General features: G+C 42.9%; 3 protein-coding genes across 7 annotated transcripts in view; 1 reads left to right on the plus strand and 2 right to left on the minus strand.

The window, feature by feature from the left end:
* Window positions 1-1,460: 1,460 nt before the first annotated feature.
* ACYP1 (acylphosphatase 1) lies at window positions 1,461-4,341 on the minus strand. 4 transcript variants are annotated; one of them, XM_077323260.1, is made up of 3 exons: window positions 4,274-4,341; window positions 3,606-3,701; window positions 1,461-3,317 (listed from the first exon to the last, which is right to left on the minus strand). In XM_077323260.1, the coding sequence occupies exons 2-3, from the start codon at window positions 3,687-3,689 to the stop codon at window positions 3,102-3,104; spliced, it is 300 nt and encodes a 99-aa protein (XP_077179375.1). In that variant the 5' UTR covers window positions 3,690-3,701; window positions 4,274-4,341; the 3' UTR covers window positions 1,461-3,101. The 4 variants fall into 4 exon arrangements, with proteins under 4 accessions (XP_077179375.1, XP_077179376.1, XP_077179374.1 ...); XM_077323261.1 differs by having other exon boundaries at window positions 4,223-4,277; XM_077323259.1 differs by lacking the exon at window positions 4,274-4,341 and adding an exon at window positions 4,117-4,253.
* Window positions 4,342-4,394: 53 nt separating this feature from the next.
* Window positions 4,395-9,070, plus strand: ZC2HC1C (zinc finger C2HC-type containing 1C). Its single transcript, XM_077323257.1, has 3 exons — window positions 4,395-4,550; window positions 5,404-6,661; window positions 8,253-9,070. Exons 2-3 carry the CDS (start codon window positions 5,423-5,425, stop codon window positions 8,559-8,561), a joined length of 1,548 nt encoding a protein of 515 aa, XP_077179372.1. The 5' UTR covers window positions 4,395-4,550; window positions 5,404-5,422; the 3' UTR covers window positions 8,562-9,070.
* Window positions 9,071-11,082: 2,012 nt separating this feature from the next.
* Window positions 11,083-19,773, minus strand: part of NEK9 (NIMA related kinase 9) — a 35,836-nt gene continuing 27,145 nt past the window's right edge. Inside the window, exons 20-22 of one of the 2 annotated variants that reach the window (XM_077323255.1) lie at window positions 15,364-15,528; window positions 14,131-14,340; window positions 11,083-13,651 (exon numbers count right to left, since the gene is read on the minus strand). In XM_077323255.1, coding sequence (XP_077179370.1) covers window positions 13,529-13,651; window positions 14,131-14,340; window positions 15,364-15,528 — 498 coding nt within the window. In that variant the 3' untranslated portion in view covers window positions 11,083-13,528. Of the gene's footprint in view, window positions 13,652-14,130; window positions 14,341-15,363; window positions 15,529-19,384; window positions 19,610-19,773 lie in introns of those variants that run through there. The other variant, XM_077323256.1, reaches the window with a different exon arrangement.

Raw genomic sequence — 19,773 nt, forward strand, 5'->3', positions numbered from 1 at the left:
CACGAGGCTTTTTATCGTTCATACCACGTGAGGCCTAATCGTGTAATGTAGCCTCGCTGATGAACGTCATGCGCCCCATGCATTTATAAACCGTTAAGCAGAGGATGAATTGGGACATTTAGTGGAGTCCTTGTATGTTTTTACTGAGCATAATTCATAATGAGTTAAAGTCATTTAAAGGCACAACATAATAGAATGCAGCAGAATTGCATTGATTTCTTACACTCAAAGTATCCCTTAACTTTAAGCAACTTCTTACTTAATACGGATATAGACTTTACGGTTGCCCTCCCCTGCTTGGAAAATATCTGGAGATTTTGGGGGTGGATCCTCAGGAGGGCAGGGTTGGGAGCCTAATAATAAATAAGCAGTGGGCTATCACAGAGCCTCTTGTGGCGCAGAGTGGTAAGGCAGCCGTCTGAAAGCTTTGCCCATAAGGCTGGGAGTTCAATCCCAGCAGCCGGCTCAAGGTTGACTCAGCCTTCCATCCTTCTGAGGTCGGTAAAATGAGTACCCAGCTTGCTGGGGGGTAAACGGTAATGACTGGGGAAGGCACTGGCAAACCACCCCGTATTGAGTCTGCCATGAAAACGCTAGAGGGCGTCACCCCAAGGGTCAGACATGACTCGGTGCTTGCACAGGGGATACCTTTACCTTTACCTTTAGGCTATCACAGGTCTCAATACCGAGTCCAGTGCCTTTTAATGTGTCCATTAATATTTTGGAATTGGGAGTAAGCAGTGAAGTGGCAACATTTGTGAATGACTCTAAGATGTTAATGGTTAAGAACCAGGGAACATTGTGAGGTGCTTCAGAGGGATCTGTCAAAGCCAGCAGAGTGGGCATCAATGTGGCAAATGAGGTTCAATGTGGGCAAGTAATGCATATTAGAACCACACATTTTAACTATAAATACATGTTGATGGGGCCTGAACTGGCAGAGACAGACCAGGAGAGAGATCTTGGAGTTGTGGTAGATAACTCACTGAAGATGTGGACTCAGTGTGTAACTGAAATAAAAAGGCAAATGCTATGCTGAGAATTAAGAGCCTCTTGTGGCGCAGAGTGGTAAGGCAGCTGTCTGCCCATGAGGTTGGGAGTTCAATCCCAGCAGCCGGCTCGAGGTTGACTCAGCCTTCCATCCTTCCGAGGTCGGTAAAATGAGTACCCAGCTTGCTGGGGGGTAAACGGTAATTACTGGGGAAGGCACTGGCAACCCACCCCGTATTGAGTCTGCCATGAAAACGCTAGAGGGCGTCACCCCAAGGGTCAGACATGACCCGGTGCTTGCACAGGGGATACCTTTACCTTTATGCTGAGAATTATTAGGAAGGAGAGTTAAAACAAATCAACCAGTTCAATGCCTCTGTACAAATTGATGGTATGGCCTTATTTGTAATACTGTGTACAATTCTGGTAATTGAGCATCAGGGGAAAAAACATTATAGCATTGAGAAAAGTGCAGAAAAGGGCAACTAAAACAATTTATTATTTCGACTTATTGCCCGCCACTCTCATAATAGGCTTTTGGCGGGTTACAACAGTCTGTTAAAAACCCAATTAAAGCCCATCCGGACATTCATCAATAAGACTCATAAAACAGACTCCAAAAACAATTAAAAACCATGGCGGTCACTCAGAAATCTAATGCAAGAGTGGGAGGAGGGAGCACAGATCACATGATGGGTGTTATGCTCGTAAAACTGGAGGGCTTGGGGGACCCGTCAGATCTTCCTCGCCATGCCAGCCTCAATCATAAACCTGACTGAAGAGCTCTGTTTTGCAGGCCCTGCAGAACGCTGAAAGCAGATGGAACATTTTCTCTAAGAAGAAAGGTTAAACAGGTTATAGCTCTTTAGATAGAGAAGTAACAACTGAGGGCTGACAGGATAGAGGTTTACAAAATTATGCATGGGATAAAAAGTAGTATTTTTCTTCCTTTTTCACAATATAAGAACTCATTGACATTCAATGAAATTAAAGAGCAGCAGGTTTAGAACAGATAAAAGTACTTTTTCATCCAAGAGTAATTAACATGCAGAATTCAATACCATAGGAAGTGGTGGTGGCTACAAGCGTAGACAGCTTCAAGATCCCATTACACAGCTGTCACCACGATCCCCAATCCTGCACTACCTCTCAGCCATGCAGTATTCTGGCCAGTATCCATCCCAATCACGTCCAAACACTGCGCTCTTTGTCAGCCGTGTTTCCTTTTTCCACTGGCCAATCCTAGCATAATTGCTTTCTCCATTTAATTGGATTGCATGATATGGCCAAAGTAAGTGAGCCAGATTTCATGATTTTGCCTACAAATGATATATCAGACTTTATGTGCTGTATTTCCTTGCTTGTGACTTTTGCTGTCCATGCACTGTCAAAAGGGTGTAGGGTATTCCCATGTACATGGCTTTATTTCTGCCAGGAATGTTATTTATCCATGCAAGAGAAAGAAAAAGTGTGCATTCAGGAACACTACTGCAATGAAGATTAAATCTGCCATCTGTCCCAGGAGCCCTCAGTCACTGCAAATTAAGCCACCCTTTTCATAGCATTATCCTTTTACCTGAATAGGCTATTTTGCTTCTGTTTTTTGGTCAGTGTAAGCATGACAAAATGTTGAGGTCTGATTTTTATAAACAATTTAGAAAAAGAATTCACTGTAAAGAACAGGCCATTTTCCTTTTTTTCCCTCCATTTATTTATGTGCCATACAAACTCACTCACATAAAACCTGAAGCGGCTTACAAACTTCAAAACAAAACATTAAATATATATGATGCAACAAAAACAGAATGGGAACATCCCAACCCACTTATGCCTTCCCAGGTGACTCACTCTCAGTGTTTTAGATTCATTTTTGTACATATATGGGGCCATGTATATTTAAGCAATGTCTTTATTAATACCTAATACATCCTTACATCAGTAAAACTGTCTTTATATCAGAGCAGTCAACTTAATAACAATATAATGAAAATACATAAAATCTAAACTAAAGGAATCTCTGAATTTGGCAGTTAATAGCAAGAGAGAATGAAAGGACCAGTTTTTTTTTGTAAAATGGGAATCAATCTTTTCTCCTATGTTTAATGCTCTTATTATTTCACAATGCAAAAGTCACTATGTTCTAACTGGGTTATTTTCTTCTCATTGTGGAAATCTGCTTTTTCAATGCGGGACTTGGGACTTCCTGTCTTCCGAAGCCATTCTTGAAGCTGCCTCACTTTGAAAATAGGGCCTTGGATCTGTCCTTGCACAGTGCCATAGTCCGTATTCTGAACCCAGCCAACCACACCTAACTTTTTCCCTTGAGCCTGAAGAAAAGAAAAACACAGATGCATACAACACAATACACTGCAATTAGTCTGAACTGGCAGGAACCGACAACTTTTGTCTGACAGCAATCAACTTACAAAGTGAATGTTGGTATATATATAATTGTATAATTTATGTTTGTAATAGCTGTGCACCACTTCAGATGCTGTTTGTAGAAAGATGATTTATAAATATTTTACATAAATGCATATGAAGCTCCCAGAGCTCTCAGAGATTCTTAGTACTGAGCACCATCAAGGCAAAACAAGAGGACAGAACACACATACCTGTGTGTGTTTGCGGAAAAACACATTTTGGACTTTCCCAAACACTTCATAATCCACTGAAATGAGGCCGTCTCCCTCAGCCATAGCTGGTACCACCTGGATCAAAACCAGAAACACGGTTAGACAGAGAAAGACATGCAGAGACCAACTCCATGTCCTCCCTTCCCAATGCCAGCACAGGAAGTGCCTGCGGCCACCCTCCACCGATTGCAGCATAAGGACGCAGGCTGAGTAATTCCCTGGGCCACAGGAGGCTCTAGACTGCCTCCCCCTATAAGGCGAGCATGGAGAAGGTGGGGAAGGTTGAAGGGCAAAGGTTCACGGGGAGGGGAAATGTGAATGAGAGCAGGTGGGACAGTCCTTCAAACCCCGCCCTTAGCTGCAGCCCGGAGTACGGGGTAAAAGGCGGGAATCTTGAGACCCGAGTGGCTGCTCCAAGTGCCAAACAGCAGCAGAAGGCTGCAGTTCTTTCCCCAGCCAGCCAAGGGCCCCCGTGCGGAACGAGCCTAACCGCCGCTAACGGCTCAGCCACACTAAGCATCCATCATCATAGAGCTGTCCTCTTCTCCAGAGGCTAGAGAGGCTCCAACGTCTCGGGTGATAATAGAGCTAGGTATCTTGGGTAAACCGCTGGCGAGAGCGGCGAATTATTCCGACTAAATAATTACATTCAGGCGAAAGGGAAATACGGGGAAATGTTGTCGTTGAGCCGGATGTAGCGCCCGCGTGCTCGTTGCTAAGCAACTGTTGTAAACACCTCTCCGGCTCGAGGCTCGGATAAGAATAGGCGGGCGGAGCGGGGCAGCGCGGATGGGACGGAAGAGGAGGGAGGGATGTTTGGAGCCGCGTGGCTAGACGAGTTGCTATAGCTACCGAGCCTCCACCACATCCTCCAGTTTCTGGGCTGGAGGTCATTGTACAGAACTGCACAGCCAAGTGCCTGCGGTGAGCATTATGTTGGCAAATATTTATTATTATTATATCTAATGATGATGAAGGTGAAGCAGTTATGACCTTCCCTGCCTGTTGGGGGATTGTGCTTAGGGACCCATGTTAGGGTGTGGTTAGGGACCCTAGTCTGCCATGGAAGCCTGCTGGGTGACCTTGGGCTGATCACGTACAATTTCACAAGTTAATTGCATGGATAAAATAGGAGAGATATTCCCACTAGAGAGAGGCAGGATACAAATGAAACACGGAGAGTTAGGAATATTTTAAAACTGGGGTCTGAGAGGCATTAATCCAAATGTTACTCCTTAAAATGAATTGTAGTTTGCCTCCTTCTGTAGCCTAAATATCTACTGCAATTGTTTTCAGGTTAAGCAACATTTTTTCAAAAAAATTGGCTTTATGCTATGTTTAAAATTTGTATTGTTGATATGCTGTTCATGTTTTTGTTACATGTGAACCATCCTGAGCGGTTCCTTAGGGAAGGGCATTATATAAATGCAATAAATAAATCAGATACCCTGCCCCCTTTACAGTATCTCTTGAAACAAACTTGTCTTGCATATCATTAAATATATTTATTGGGGCTTTTGCAGGTTCCCATTGCTAGGAATCAATTGTTGTTGTTTTAGCAAAAATAATATTGTTAATTGGGCTTGCCAGTGTCACTTATAAAGTTTATAAACAGAGTAAAGCCATATGGATTGACAAAGGAACAAAGCCCTCATAACAAATGAGTTTAACATATCTGCTCTCTAGGACTGGTGAGTCTTTGCATTTCATTTTCCTAATATCATAAGTGAAACAAGAGGCCTAATCACAGCATATACCACTTGTGGTCTTTCCCCAGGATTTGCTATAAATGCCGAATGGCTCAGTTGCAGCTGGCTGTGTGTCCCCATGTGGATCCAATGGTGTCCAATCCCAGTCTTCCTGCAACAAGCCAGGAGAAATGTCATTCAGAGCCTCTTAGAGAACAGCCAAGGTTAGAACACCTGAGGACTAATATCCAGCAACAACTCATGTCTAACAAAGATAAGAAGCTGAAAGATGTTTGTATCCAAAAAGGCCGGAGTGCTTCCTGTTCTGAGCCTGCAGAAAATAGTCTGCTGATTTCAGAGAATGCAGGCTTCTGGTCTGCTGGTCCTCACAACTGGTACTTCAAGAAACAAGCCGGCACTCTATCCTCCCACTGGAGACCCAAGCGGAGAGGTGTAGACAGGGCATACCCACTAAAACCAGTCTTTCATCAAAAATCAGAAAACGATTCCATACCTTGTTCTTGGCAAATTGAAAACCCACCAGCTACAGAGATTGCTTCCCCTAATGTTAGCTCAGAGAAAAAAGGAAGATCACTTTCAGTCAAGGCCCAGCATATTGGAGTGCCTTTCCCTTTTTCAGCAGAGCAGTCAAAGAGAGCAGCTTCTCATCCAAGAAGGGCAGAGTCAGGATACATTCAAAAACTGGAGGCTGCTGGTAGGAATTTGGAGCAGGAGATCCAGAGAAAGGAGGCTTTACTCAGGGAGAAGCTGAGGAGAACAGAAGAGGAGCTCCGGAGGATCCAGTGGGAGAAGCAGCAAGCAGAGGCAAAAACAAGAAAGGAGCAAGGACTATGGATGCCTGAGAGGAAAGCCGTAGACATCTCTTGGAATCTTTCCAGACCGACAGCTCAGCCAAGTGCTGGTCACAGGAAAACTCCAAATATCCCTGTAGCTTCCACAGAGACAACCCCATTTCCCTCAGAGCTCCATATAGAAAGGCTAAAAAAACAACGGTTGATGGCTAGCAACAGTAAAATTCGAGATGTTTACCAGGAAAATGCAACTCTTTATCCAGACATGGCTTCCAGGCATGCCCAGTCTCCAGCAGCAGTCCCGTCAGGACAGGGAGCACCACCATCATACATGGAGGCACCGAGTAGTGTAGAAGACTGGGGTGAATGCAATTTTTGTGGACGGAAGCTTTACTGTTCCAGGTTGGAGAGGCACATAAGTATCTGCAGCAAGAATCATGGCTCCAAGAGAAAAGTATTTGATTCAAGTAAAGCCAGAGCAAAGGGCACTGAATTAGAGACATATCATCTCTTGATGGGCTCAGATACTTCTCAGGTAAGACACTTATCTGTACCATAAATAAAATGGGAAAGGGGTAGTGGGAGGAGTTGGGACTCATTGCCTGATTGACCATCTATCCTCCCCCTGGCCACATCCCCCTCCACTGCCAGTCCCCTCCACTCAACTGACTATGAGAGGTAAGGCAGCCAGTGAGCTGGGAGGAATGGGGAGGCCTAGTACCACAGCTAGGGACTGGGAGGGAAGGGAGACAAGCCCTAGCCTTACTGGCACATGGGGGGTGTTGGAGAAGGCCGCAGCCTCTGCCAGTATCCCCACACACACACACCTTTCAGTCTTCCTGCAGGCCCACCGTGGCCTCTCCATGCCTCAGTGGGCCTGCCCAGGGCAGGGGGGGGGGGAGTCCCTGCCAGCACTCTCCCCCCCACCCTGAGAAGGCCTGCTGAAGCCTCTCCAGGCCTTGGCGGGCCTGTCCAGAGGGTGGGGAGAGAAGGCTAGTGCCCATTGTATTTTAAATTACAAGGGGCTTTATTGATAGTCAACTTATATACTAAGACACTCACCAATTTATATAGTATTTCTTATCTCTAGAGTAATTTACGTGTGTCTGCCAAGCTAACTAACCCACACTTTAAAAATATAACATCAAATGCTCTAGTTCCCACCTTGTCTAGCTAAGGTGCAGTTCACTTTTTTCCTTAGAGTAACCCTTAACTCTTATAGAGATAGAAAGAGATGGTTTGCCATTGCCGCCTTCTGCTGTCTTCCTTAATGGTCTACTTTTCAAGTACCATCCCTGCTTATCACCCACAATCTGATAAGATCAGGCTATACCATGCTGCCTTCCCTCCCTTATACATTGTGATAATCTAAAAGTACTTTTAATTTCTACTTACCCATTTAAATGCAGCTCTGTGTGTAGTGACTGTCAGACATTAATTATGTTGAGTAAGGAGCTTTAAAAAATAACGAGATGCCATACGGTTTTGATTTATGACTCCAAGACTTAGCCTAGAGAAGTATACGTTGTATAACTCCTTTCATAGAACAGGAAATGACATAACTAATCACACAGAGTCCGCCACCCGAGTCTGGAAAGCCATGCTACAAACAGCACTGAGGTCAAGAGCTTAGCAGGGTACAAAGGATCATGGGAATGAAGAAAATGTTCTCACTTTATTATAGTGCAGACTCCAGCAGAGCTTGAAAGCTTGCTCTTTCAGGAAGTCTGTACAATTTCACACAGTTAATTCTGTTAACTCTTCCCCGTTCAGGTGATTTTATCTGCACTACAACCACAATATTCAGATATTAAAAATAATAGTGGCATTTGATTAGAGAGGAAGTGTCAACCTGCAGTGGAATTAAGGAAGCTACTATGACTTTTAAAAAGTATTTTTTAATATAAGCCCCATCTCCATACCTCCTGGGCTCATCTGCTATACACGCATCATGGAGCTCCATTTACTGAACTTCAAAGGACTGGGAAGTTACAGCATTAGAAATGACGCACTTTCACATATATGATAACTGATTTGGATTCACATCAATAACGCTGGCAGGGGAAATTGTACATTTTGAAGTGACATGATTACACTAATGGCTTTGCTTCTCTTTATCACTACAGAAAAGAACTTCGACCAAAAGCACTGATGATTCCAAGCAAAGTGGTATGCAATCCAAACAAAGCAACTGGAGACAGAAGCATGAGTCTTTCATCAACACACTCCGTAGGGCTCGTGAAGTGCAAAGAGTAATCTCCAAAGGGGGGAAGGCCTCAGACATTCTTCCAGCACCTCCCATGGAAAATCCAGACTACAAATTGTGCCCGTATTGTACACGTCAGTTTGCCCCTAAGGTGGCCGAGAGACACATTCCCAAGTGTAAAAACATAAAGAATAGACCACCACCACCACAGCAAAAGAGATGTTGCTAATATAGACTTCCACTGGAGTGGTTACATTGGGACCCTCTCCATTTCCCTCAATTTGACAGGAGAACAAGCAGAGATTATAATAATGGCTGTGGCTTTTTAAAACAAAAAACACACGTTTGTAAAGTCTTTAAGCCCAAAAGTTGTGAGCAGATTATTAAATCCCTCATGTTTTATATTAGGATCAATACTTCTTAGAAGAGTTTAAGTAGGCCTCAGCAGGCCTCTTCCATATCCTACTACCACTGACTGATGATCACAATTCTTCTGTGCATTTCTTCACAAGAATTCCTTGCAATTTATGCTGAAGCACTTGAATTTTGTCTGGCTTTGCCACATGTCCTGTGGGAGAATTACTGCTTAAATTGTCCAGACCAAAATTCCATTAAGACTTCATTAAATCCTTGCAGTCATTTTAGACTCTTTAGGACATGTGTTTAGGAGAAACATTCTTTGTTCCCGTATACAGAACCATTGCCAAGAGCAGAACTGAAATAAAGGCCTTATAATTACCTAGGCTGGCCATCGTAGTAATTCGCATTCTTATCTATCTTGCTTGTCAGACATAACAGGACTAGGAATGGTCAACACTGCATACCACCCTCTCTGAGATCTGGGTTTTAACCCCAGAAGTTGTTTTATCACCTGTGAATACTAGTAAATTGACACTTATTCAAGGCAGCCTGTGAGAAAATAAGCGTAGGAGATAATGGGGTGAATGCTATGGAATGAGGCTGCATGATTTGTGTAAGTTCAGTTCCCACCTCATTATATGAAACTGTACCCTATAGAAAAGGGAAACTATATAGTTCATGAATCCAGACAAGACAGAGCCAATGTTGGTTGAGGAGAATAGTACTCCAGAGATACTGACTCCTTCTGTCCCAGATGGCGCAATATTGTTTTCTTCAGAGCAGATTTAAGAGCTTGGGGTACTCATAGTACCCACCTTGTTGCTTGAAAAGTGAGTTGACATTGTGGCCAAGGGAACCTTTGATCAGCTGCATTTGATTCACCAATTTGTTATCTAGATTCAGCTGATCTGTTCATGCTAATCCATGCTTCTGTAACATCACAGTTGCGTTACTGCAATCACTATAAATGGGGCTGCCCCAAAGACAACTTGGAAATACAACTGGTCCAGAGTTTGGTAGTCCAGCTGCTGTCAAGCTAGCCAAATGCTGCCCATGACGAGACAGCTTCATTAGCCACCAGTCTATCTCCAAGGGCATTATGGCCTGCAAAACCCTTCACACCTGAAGTTCCACATATCTGAAGGACCATCTCCTTCCATATGTTCCTCTGTGCCATCAGATAGCTATTGGCTAGCCCACCACTTAAGAGTGGCCAGTCTGGCATTGACCAGGGTCCGGACCTTTTGCATCATGGCTCTAGCTCTGTGGAATGGGCTCTCTGCTGAGGGTGGAGATCCTAAGGAGGTTACAAGGTCTGACTGTTTACTTGAGCTTTAGAAGGGGCTTGAATAGCTGCCATCTTTTAATGAGGGATTGGGTCTCGCTACTTTACCTTTGTTTTTAAGATTGGGCTGTTTAGCTATTATTATAAGCCACTTGGAAGCTAGAGGAAAGAGGATATAAATGTTTTAGTTAATGATAAAGGATTTATTAAATAAAAGTTCTTATACGAGCTAGAAACATGTTGTGTACAAAGTGGAAAACCATAGTAATATGCTAGGTTACCCAACTGTGTGATATTCCAGGAAAGTGACATTCTGACCCCTGCCTCCTTTCTCAGCAAAGCCAGTTAAAATTCTAGTCTCTCTGAAGTGTAGCCCTGAATTCCAATTCTGTGGAATATTGCATGCATGAAGGGAAGATTTTACACACTCAGAAGTGCTGCCTTTTACATTTTATGAATAATCTCTGGCTCAGATTATACTCTATAAAAATACTCTCAGACATAATGCAACCATTTTGCTTCTCATCTGTTCAATTTGCAACTTCATAGCAATACTGACCTTGATGGATGGATGGTCTAATTCAGTATCAGACAGCTTCATGTGCATGTTTAGCAGCTAGGAGAAACACTTTGCACTTCAGTAGACACAGTGGGCACTCTTACTATCTCCAGTAAATACACCTGCTTACTCCTTACCAAGCTTGCATGTCAGGAAGCATAGATACCATCTCAGAGTATTTTCAGAAAGCAGAAAACACTGTCTCAATTACTTGTTTGAGACAAAAAAACCCATCAAAGGCAATTCAACTAGTGCAGAGATATCTCACCAATGCAGGTTACTCCTGTCATGTTAATGCACTGATTACTGATGGGATACAATGGTCAAGTTGTCTGGCAGTAAAGAGACAGTGTCTTACTGGAGAACGCAGGCATTTTCTTTCATGTTAGCATTTCTAAAAGTGGCTATAGAAGAGCAAAGTGAACTTAAGGTGAACAAATTTGTTCCATCCTAACGAAATCAGAATTTCGATGTAAACATAGCCATCTGGGAGGTACAAGTAAGCAAGTATCTACATTCTTTTAAAAAGAGTCAGGACATGCAGGCTTGTAAGTGTCAATGTTTATTTAACCGCTAAAACAAAACTTCAAACCATTCCACCATTGAACATCTCAAAGATAGATAATGACAAACTAGTTTTCAGCTAGTGTCAGTGCAGATATAAGACATGTTCTACTATAACAAATCAACAACAATGCTAGCAAGAGAGCAATATATCTGCATAATTAGCACTGTTGGATGGGGAAGGGATGTGGGTCTGAAAGTGCTCCAAGGCACCCCAGCCCACGTGTCCTTCACTCTCAAGTCTAGAACAAGATCTGTTTTAAAATGCTTCTTTGGTTGCATAAAATAGTTGGTGCATAAATCGTGGTCTGTAACAGGCACATATTGGACAGTGTGAATTCTTTACTAAGGCACATTGTTGTGGAGCACAGGTCCCCCTCAATAGAGTAATCCACTACTCCAGTGGTTCCAACGGGAACACTGCATTTTGTCTTCCAGACATTGAACACTGAGAAATAAAGATAGCCGTGCACTGCAAGAGAGCAACCCCTATCAGGTCAGCAAATCTTTGGTAGACATGGCCTAGGCTTACTTCTTTTCTCTCAAAATCCCTACTGTATACCACCTTTCATATAAAGCAGCTCCAGTACTTGCAGGAGATTCCCATGGATGACGAACAATCAAAAGTCACAATCATCTGCTGAACAATTTAGAATTCATTATATGCAGGTTCTTTGTGCTCCTCCCTCCAATAGTAAAGGCTGGGGCTGAACACAGGAAAAAGACTTCCTTTATACTCCTTTAAAACTGATCCGGGTAAAGCTTTTAGAAATATGCTATTCCTAAAAGAATGCTCTGGCACTCATCTCCAGCTACAGAATATTTCCTCAGCCTGAGTATATTTCTAGAAGTGTACCTAGGGATCTGAGAGAGAGAAGTATGGGAGACTAAGATGAAGAAGAGTTGGTTCTTATATGCCGCTTTTCTCTACCCGAAGGAGGCTCAAAGCGGCTTATAGTCACCTTCCCTTTCCTTTCCCCACAACAGACACCCTGTGAGGTGGGTGAGGCTGAGAGCCCTCTGATATCACTGCTCGGTCCGAACAGTTTTTATCAGTGCCCTGGCAAGCCCAAGGTCACCCATCTGGCTGCATGTGGAGGAGTGCAGAATCGAACCCAGCTCACCAGATTAGAAGTCCGCACTCCTAACCATTACACCAAACTGGCTCTCACAATATAAGATCACAATATAACACAACCAGATCAAAAGTACAGAATCCCAAGAAGGTACAGAGACTATTTCAGAGATTTATGTCAGACTGTGAGGAACTGTGGGGAGGAACACAGATGTGCCTGCCAGGAGTCATCTTTACTCCACAGTTTAATCAATTGGACAAACTGATTAGCAAAAGTATCAGTTTCAATATTTAATAGAAAAATGGACTATCCTGCAATCAAAGTGACTTCATAAACAGTTTATTGCTGATAGTATACAAAATGCTTTGAAGTGCCATATGGCCCCACACTGCCAGGAGAATGGTCAGTGCATTGTTACAGCCCACACAGCTGCCTTCTGGGCTCAGAACCTGGACAGGAAGCAAAAATTGGGGTAGGGGGGAGAGTAAGAGGCATTCAATAGCTCTTCTAAGAAACTAGGTACACAAGCAGAGAAGTTCTGGTACTCAAATCAAGCCGAACAGATGGAAAAAATAACTGTCCTAATTCAAATTCTACACATTCTTTTTCTGGCTTGAAAACAGCTGTTGTGAACTTTTTTTGGATAACAGGAAGCTTTAGCCATTTTTTTTTGTTTTCTTCTTTTTAGCAGGAAGTGCTAAGATTGAGTGCCTGAGATCCTCTCCCAAACATCCCCTTTAGCTGAAGCTTTAAACATGTTCTGTGCAGACAAGGATAGGGCTAGATATGCATCCGAAGTGAAAGACATAAGTGCTACCATTTCTCTGTTTTGCAAGCTTTCGTTGACCTTCGGCGCACACTCTTTTCCTGGCTTCCCACAGAGGCAGGGGTCCTGCCCCGTAACCTTTCAGAACGTTTTAAACTCAACTGCAATGGTGGAGCTCAACCAGTTTCAATACATAGTATTCTCATTTTACTTGCCTGTAGATGGAAGTGACTAAAGTTGGGGGCTCAATACTGTCCTTAGGAAGTTATGAAAGTATGAAGAGCCTACAGCGATCAGAGTAATTCCTGTGGTGTGGTTACTTGACCTCGAGGGCAGGCTCATGCAAGGAGCGCTTGCTGCTGTGGTGATATTGGAGTGTGGCCCTTGGAGCTCTGCCCCTCCTCTTAATTTCCTCCTCTGCTCATAGCTTAAGAAGGTCACACCCTCCACCCACACCCATGCATACAGGGATGCTGTTCTGGAGAATCTAATCTCCTTGTTCACAAAGGACCTGGAGTCAGGAAAGCTGCTCTTGTATTCAGTTAGTGTGCTGTGAAATTGGATGGATTCCAGTGGACTCAAAGCACTAGAGACTGAAGCGGCATGAATCAGTTCCCAGAAGACACCAGGAGTCAGAATCCAAGTCAGGCTTGGGATCCGCTTCCATCTCTTCTTTGGATGTTTGTGTGGCTTTGGTATGAACTTCCAACTGTCCGGATAAACAAGAAAATCATTCTCCATATTACTGTGTACATCAAAATGGACAAACAGTGAAATATTGAAGTGCAATGGCTAACAACCATTTGCCAGATTGTCACGGAAGTATTACAAGACCCGTATTGCTTCTCAGAGGCTTCATCCTAGAACTTTTGTGGCCAGACTCCTACTACATCCGTGAATTAAATGGACATTAAAATCCCCTTAAAAAGTAACAGGATAATCCTCCAAATCAACCTTTATATGAGAAAGAGCTGAAAAGAAGCCACTCTTAAAGCCAGACCACTATTCCCTCACCTCCATGAACCTTTTCAAGCCAAAGAAATACAAGGAGCCTAAAGTAGTGTGCTACACCCTAGCCTCTGTGGCTTGTCGGAAGTCAAGATACGAATCCAGATCAGTTTCAGTGGACTCCAAGAATACTTAAAATCTGACATATATTCTGCCAGTTTCCTCAGAAGACACTCTTACCGGCTGTGTTCCTCCCATCCTAGAGAGGCTCTGAAGCTGAGCACTGAGACGAGCCGTTTCCTGCTGCATCTTCTTCTGGTCAGCCAAGCATTTTAATACCAAGCCATTCAGTCGTTCTAGTTCAGCCTGCAGGAGACTGCACTTGCAGGCTGTTGGCACCGCAGAGGTCCTCTCCTCACTGCAGGCCTCTGCTGTATCAAAGAGGTGCTGCTACACAGGGAGGAGGATTCAGGAATAAATTTGTCAGTATGTACAAATGCACAAAACCTTCAAGATCAACGACGCCCAAGTCATAGTTAAAAACTATGGATGCTGAGGAGAGACAGATCAAAATATTAAATAATTGGAATCGAAATTCTTGAAAAACTGGTACACTAAAATATCAGCTCACAGACAAAACTGTTATCAACTCTCTGCCCACACTCCTGAATCACTCCCTATTTGGGGAATAGTATCAAGGTTTTGTTTGTAGATATTAATGCCGCTTGCATTTTACAAAAATTCCTCCTTCAATCCTGTTTAGATCTCTGAATATTTATTTTATTTTGTTATCTAAAACATTTATTAGCTACCCTTTCTACCTTGTGGAACTCAGGGCGGATTACGTAATAAATATATTATTATAAAATATATCAAAGCCCGCAATTTAAAATCTTGATTGGGACTGCCAATAAATAACAACTAAAATCCTCAAATGAGTCCTATATGAAACTGTCTTTGACTGCCTCCTGAAGACTGAAAGTGAGGGGACCAGACTTACCACCCTAGGGAGGCTGTTCTATATTTGTGGGGCTACCACTGAAAAGGTCCACTCTCATGTGCCCACCAGATCAGCTTCTTGGATTGGTGGCCTCTCCCTCTGATCTTAAAGAGAAATGAGAAGGAAAGAAGAAGCCTAAAGATTTCCTATGGGCAGGGCAGAATATTCCTTAAATACTCTCACCAGTCTGGTCTTTGCTCGAAATGATCTTGGGGTTAATTTTTCACCAAGTATATTACCTATCCTTAAAAAAGACACTTTCACAAGTACATGATGTTCAGGCAGGTCTGAATTCTTTTACCTTAATATACTGTGTGGATCATGTCAATTTAGTAATCTGACTTTGTATCATTAGTGTGCGCCTTATCCTTTCTTTCTACATAAGTAGCCTGCTTTAAGCCAACCTCTGTGAGCATGATTTCTGTCCCAAACCACTACAAAAGATTCCAGAAGATGACAAAGGGTTACATTACCCAGGATTCTGTTGTAGACTTGTTGGTATCGACAGGAGGAGGAGAAGCCAAGTGGAGTCCCTTCAGCTCTTTGTAGGGAAGAGTCTCCTTCTCCGATCCCGAAGAGGCTAGACTTGCAAGAGAAGGTGTTTCAGGCATGGGGATGAACTCTGCATTCTCCAGCTCCTAGTCACAGAGGAAGTGTGAGAAGTCTGTATCAGCATTTCTTTACACAGCTAACTAACACCTAAAGAATAAGAATCAAGGATACATTCAAGTGGGTAGCTGTGTTGGTCTGAAGTAGCAAACAAAAACTGAGTCCAATAGCACCTTTAAGACCAACAAAGATTATTTGGATATCATGACACAGTCTACTAATTTGCCACTAATTTACTTTGTCTTATCTCTTGTTCCACTTTGTCTGAGGAAGAGTGCTTGCACTCGAAAGCTCACACCTTGAATAAATCTTTGTTGGTCTTAAAGGTGCTACTGGACTCAGTTTTTGTTAATCAAGGATACAGAAAGATTTCTGACTAGAAGATGGAAAACCTTTCCCCAAATGCTGAGAGGGCTGCAGTCGTGGTCTATATATGAAAACACTGGAAGTCAGTATATGTACCAGCAGATATTGAGCATAGAAAGGTAAACTGTGTCTTGGTCCAGTTTTGGATCATGGGTCCTCTTTCTCTTCCTACTAACTTCAAGAGGTTGTCGCAGCTCCAGCTGGGAGCAGTGATCACAATGCTAGTAAGCAGTTACGTGAATTGTACTTTGCAAAAATAAGGGACTAGTCAGAAGGAAGCTGAAAAAGAAACACAAGAGAACCAAATCACTAGAGGATGTCTGGAAGCTATTTAAAACCACACCAATTGAAACCCGGGTAGAATATAATTCCCAGGTTAATAAAAGAACTGCCAAGTCTGAAAGGATGCCTACACAGTAACAACCCATGTCTAAAAAGCCATAACAGGCAAAGCCCTTTTTAAAAACTGAAATGTCTGCCACAACAAAAAGTATGGAAGGGAGCACATGATCTGGCAAAAGAAATCTCAGTTAATAATTAGGAGGAGCAGATTGCTAAAAGCATCAAGAAAAACAATAAACATACTTTAAAATATATTCAGTACAGAAAACCAACCAGAGAAGCAGCTGGGCCCTTGGAAGATCAAGGAATAAAAGGATTAAAGTGAGATGCCACAGAAGCTAAATGACTACTTTGTATCTATGCTCATTGTGGAATGGGTGTGAACACAGTCACTATTTTCAGGAAGGAAGAGTGAATAAGGTGAAATAAGTTGAAAATAAGGTTTAAAAAGCTGAAGTTTTAGAGATGCTGGGAAAAATAAAACCGTGTAAATCTCCAGATCCTCACGGCATTCACCCAAGGGTTCTTAAAGAACACCTGAAATGGTCTACTAACCAGTACTTGTAAATTCAGCCACTGTACCAGATGACTGGAGAGTAGCAAATGTTATACCACTTTTTAAAGGGGGTCTAGGGAAAACCAAGAAATCACAGGGCAGTTACCTTAATGTCTGTCCCAGGAAAATTGGTAGAAACTGTAATCAAAGACAGAATGATTAGGTACACAGAGGAACAAAGCCTGCTGAGGTAAAATCAGCATGGCTTCAGCCAAGGGAAGTGCTGCCTCACCAGCCATTTGGAGCTCTTTGTGAAAGTGAACAAACATGTCTATAATAGCGACCAGGTAGACATTATATACTTGGGCTTCCAAAAGCCTTTTGACAAGGATTTCACTAAAGACTCCTGCATAAATGTAGCAGTCATGAGATAAAAGGAAATTACCTCTTATGGATTAAAGGTTTGTTAAACAAGAGGAAGCAGAGAGTGGGAATACATGGACAATTTTCTCAGTGGAAGGAAATAAGCAGTGGAGTCCCACAAGAATAATCATTGTGGCTAGTGGCAATTTGTTCATAAATGACCTGGAGGTGGAGGGGAGAGATTTGTGGCCATATTTGCAGACAATACAAAATTATTCATGATGATGAAAACCGAGGCCTACTGAAGAGCTCCAGGAGGATCTCACAAATTGGTAAGTAATAATGTGGCAAGTAAATTCAATGAAGGTAAGAAGACTCAAGAACAAAAATCCTAACTTTAAGCGTAAGTTACAGAGTTCTGAACTTGCTGAGACTGAGTGGGAAAGAGACCTTAGGGTCGCCACAGATAGCTCAATGAAAATATCAACGAAGTGTGCCACAGCAGTGAAAAAGGCAAACTCATGCTTGGGATTATTAGGAATGGGATTGAAAATAAAATAGCCAATGTTATAATATTCATATACAGATCTGTGGTGAGGTCTCACTTGAAATAGTGTGTGCAGTTTTGGTCATCATATATCAAAATGACATTGCAGAGCTTGCAAAAGTACAAAAGAGGGCAGCTAAGATGATTAAGGGCACCTTTCCTATGAGAAACATCTGAAGAGGCTGAGACTTTTCAGTTTAGAACTTGAGAGCATAAAATGAAGTTGATTGGCAGTAAATTTAGGAGAAATAACAGTTGGTTAAAATATCGAATTTGCTGTCAGAGTCTTTAGTGATGGCCACAGGCACAGAGGACTGTAAAAGGGAATTAAACAGATTCCACAGCGGATAGGTCTATCATCAGCTACTAGCCCTGGGTGCAAAAGGTAGCCTCCACATTCAGAGGCAATAGTCTTCTGAATACCAGTGTAACAAAGACTTGGTGCCACAACTGCAAAGACCACCCCCTCCCAAGTTGCCACCCACCTAAGATCAAAAGGCAGGGCACCTGAATCAGGTCCTTGAATGATGACTGTAGAGATTGGGCATATTCATAAGGGAGTTGGTAGTCTTTGAGGTATGCTAGTTGTGAGTCATATGTGGTTTAGTGGTCAACACCAGCATCCTGAATTGTGCCTGGAAACAGATTGGGAGGCATGCAAAAAGGCCAAGAATTAAGTAATGTGGTCCCTACAACTATGGTTGCCTTGCTGGCAACATGGTCTCCAGCAGGGATCTGAAATCCCCCCAATTTAAGTGGCCAGAAAGGCAAGGGACATACAAGCAGGGCTTCAACCCTTCAAAGATCATGTTCATATTGTCAGATGAATAAACTGAAAAATTTCCCAACAACTCAACGAGTTGAGACACTGACACCATCTTGACCTTGTCACTGCTAATGCAGAGACTAAGTTGATATGGATGCAAGAGATTTTTATCTACAAAGTTTTGTCTAAAACAGTCAATCAGTCAGGAGTCTTCCTGCAGAGCAGATACCATAAAGCCACCAGGAACAGCTCCACCAGAATATACTTCGCAGACATGCTAGTGGCAAAAAAGTATGTTTTGTTTGCCACCATCACCACAACAGAATATGCTTCAAAATGAGCTTTTGCTCGTGTCTCATAGGATGTCTTTTAATTGCCTACGGACCTTCAGTAAACTTACAGGCTACCTGGGCTCTAAGAACTGAGAGAGGCACCAGGGAATGATTGTGTCAACTATCAGGGGTCATCTCATTCTGGAGTTCACACATGACATCACCAGACGCACCAGCCATATCAACAGGAAAACCTCCTAGAGCAGTCAGAGAGTGGTACGGCCTCTGCTGAAGAAAACATCCCTGGATCCGCGGAAGCCCACCAACTACCATCCTGTCTCACATTTAGCATTTCTAGGGAAGATAGTGGAAAGGGCTGCCATGGTCCAACTGATAGCATTCCTGGAAGAAGCTTCGGTCCTAGACCTAGCCCAGTTGGGCTCCTGGCCTGGCTGTCGGGTTGAGACAATACTGGTCGCCCTGATGGACAATCCCTGCCACCAACTGGACCGAGGCGGGTCAGCGCTACTATATTACTTGACCTCTCAGCAATATTTGACATGGTAGATCATGAGCTGCTAAGCTCATCGCCTCACTGACATCAGGATGAGAGGATGCTAAGCAGTTGGGTGGGTCCTACACGAACAGAATACCAATCCTTTCTCTCCATTTCAATATTTAGGTACACAGCCTCAAAACTGGAAGTGTCCTAAATGGTGCACTGTTAACTTACCACAGACATCTATGTAGTTGGTGAGTTCTCTGAAATGTTTGAAAAATCAGCTATGAACACAGATTCGCTGTTAAAGTAGCAGTCGCAGGATCTCTTTTCCTTGGACCCCCTTTTGATCCTGAGTTGAAATTCCGGGTGGATTATCCTTCTAAATAAGATCTGCTTTGTGTTGGTCTGAAGCGGTTAGCCAAAAAGCTGCATCCATCAAGGAATTCCAACTAATACCTTATAAAAATAAAGACTCCAAAGAAGTGATTCTGAGATTTCCTGTGATTGTTTAAAGAACTGCAAATAAGACATGCATGTCTACAGATGAGCCTCTCAGCCACATCTCCTAGGTCTTTGGTGGAAAACAGTCACTTCTCTTATCTTCTCACTACAGAATCTAC

The sequence above is a fragment of the Paroedura picta genome, chromosome 2 (genome assembly GCF_049243985.1).
Source record: "Paroedura picta isolate Pp20150507F chromosome 2, Ppicta_v3.0, whole genome shotgun sequence".
Lineage (NCBI taxonomy): Eukaryota > Metazoa > Chordata > Lepidosauria > Squamata > Gekkonidae > Paroedura > Paroedura picta.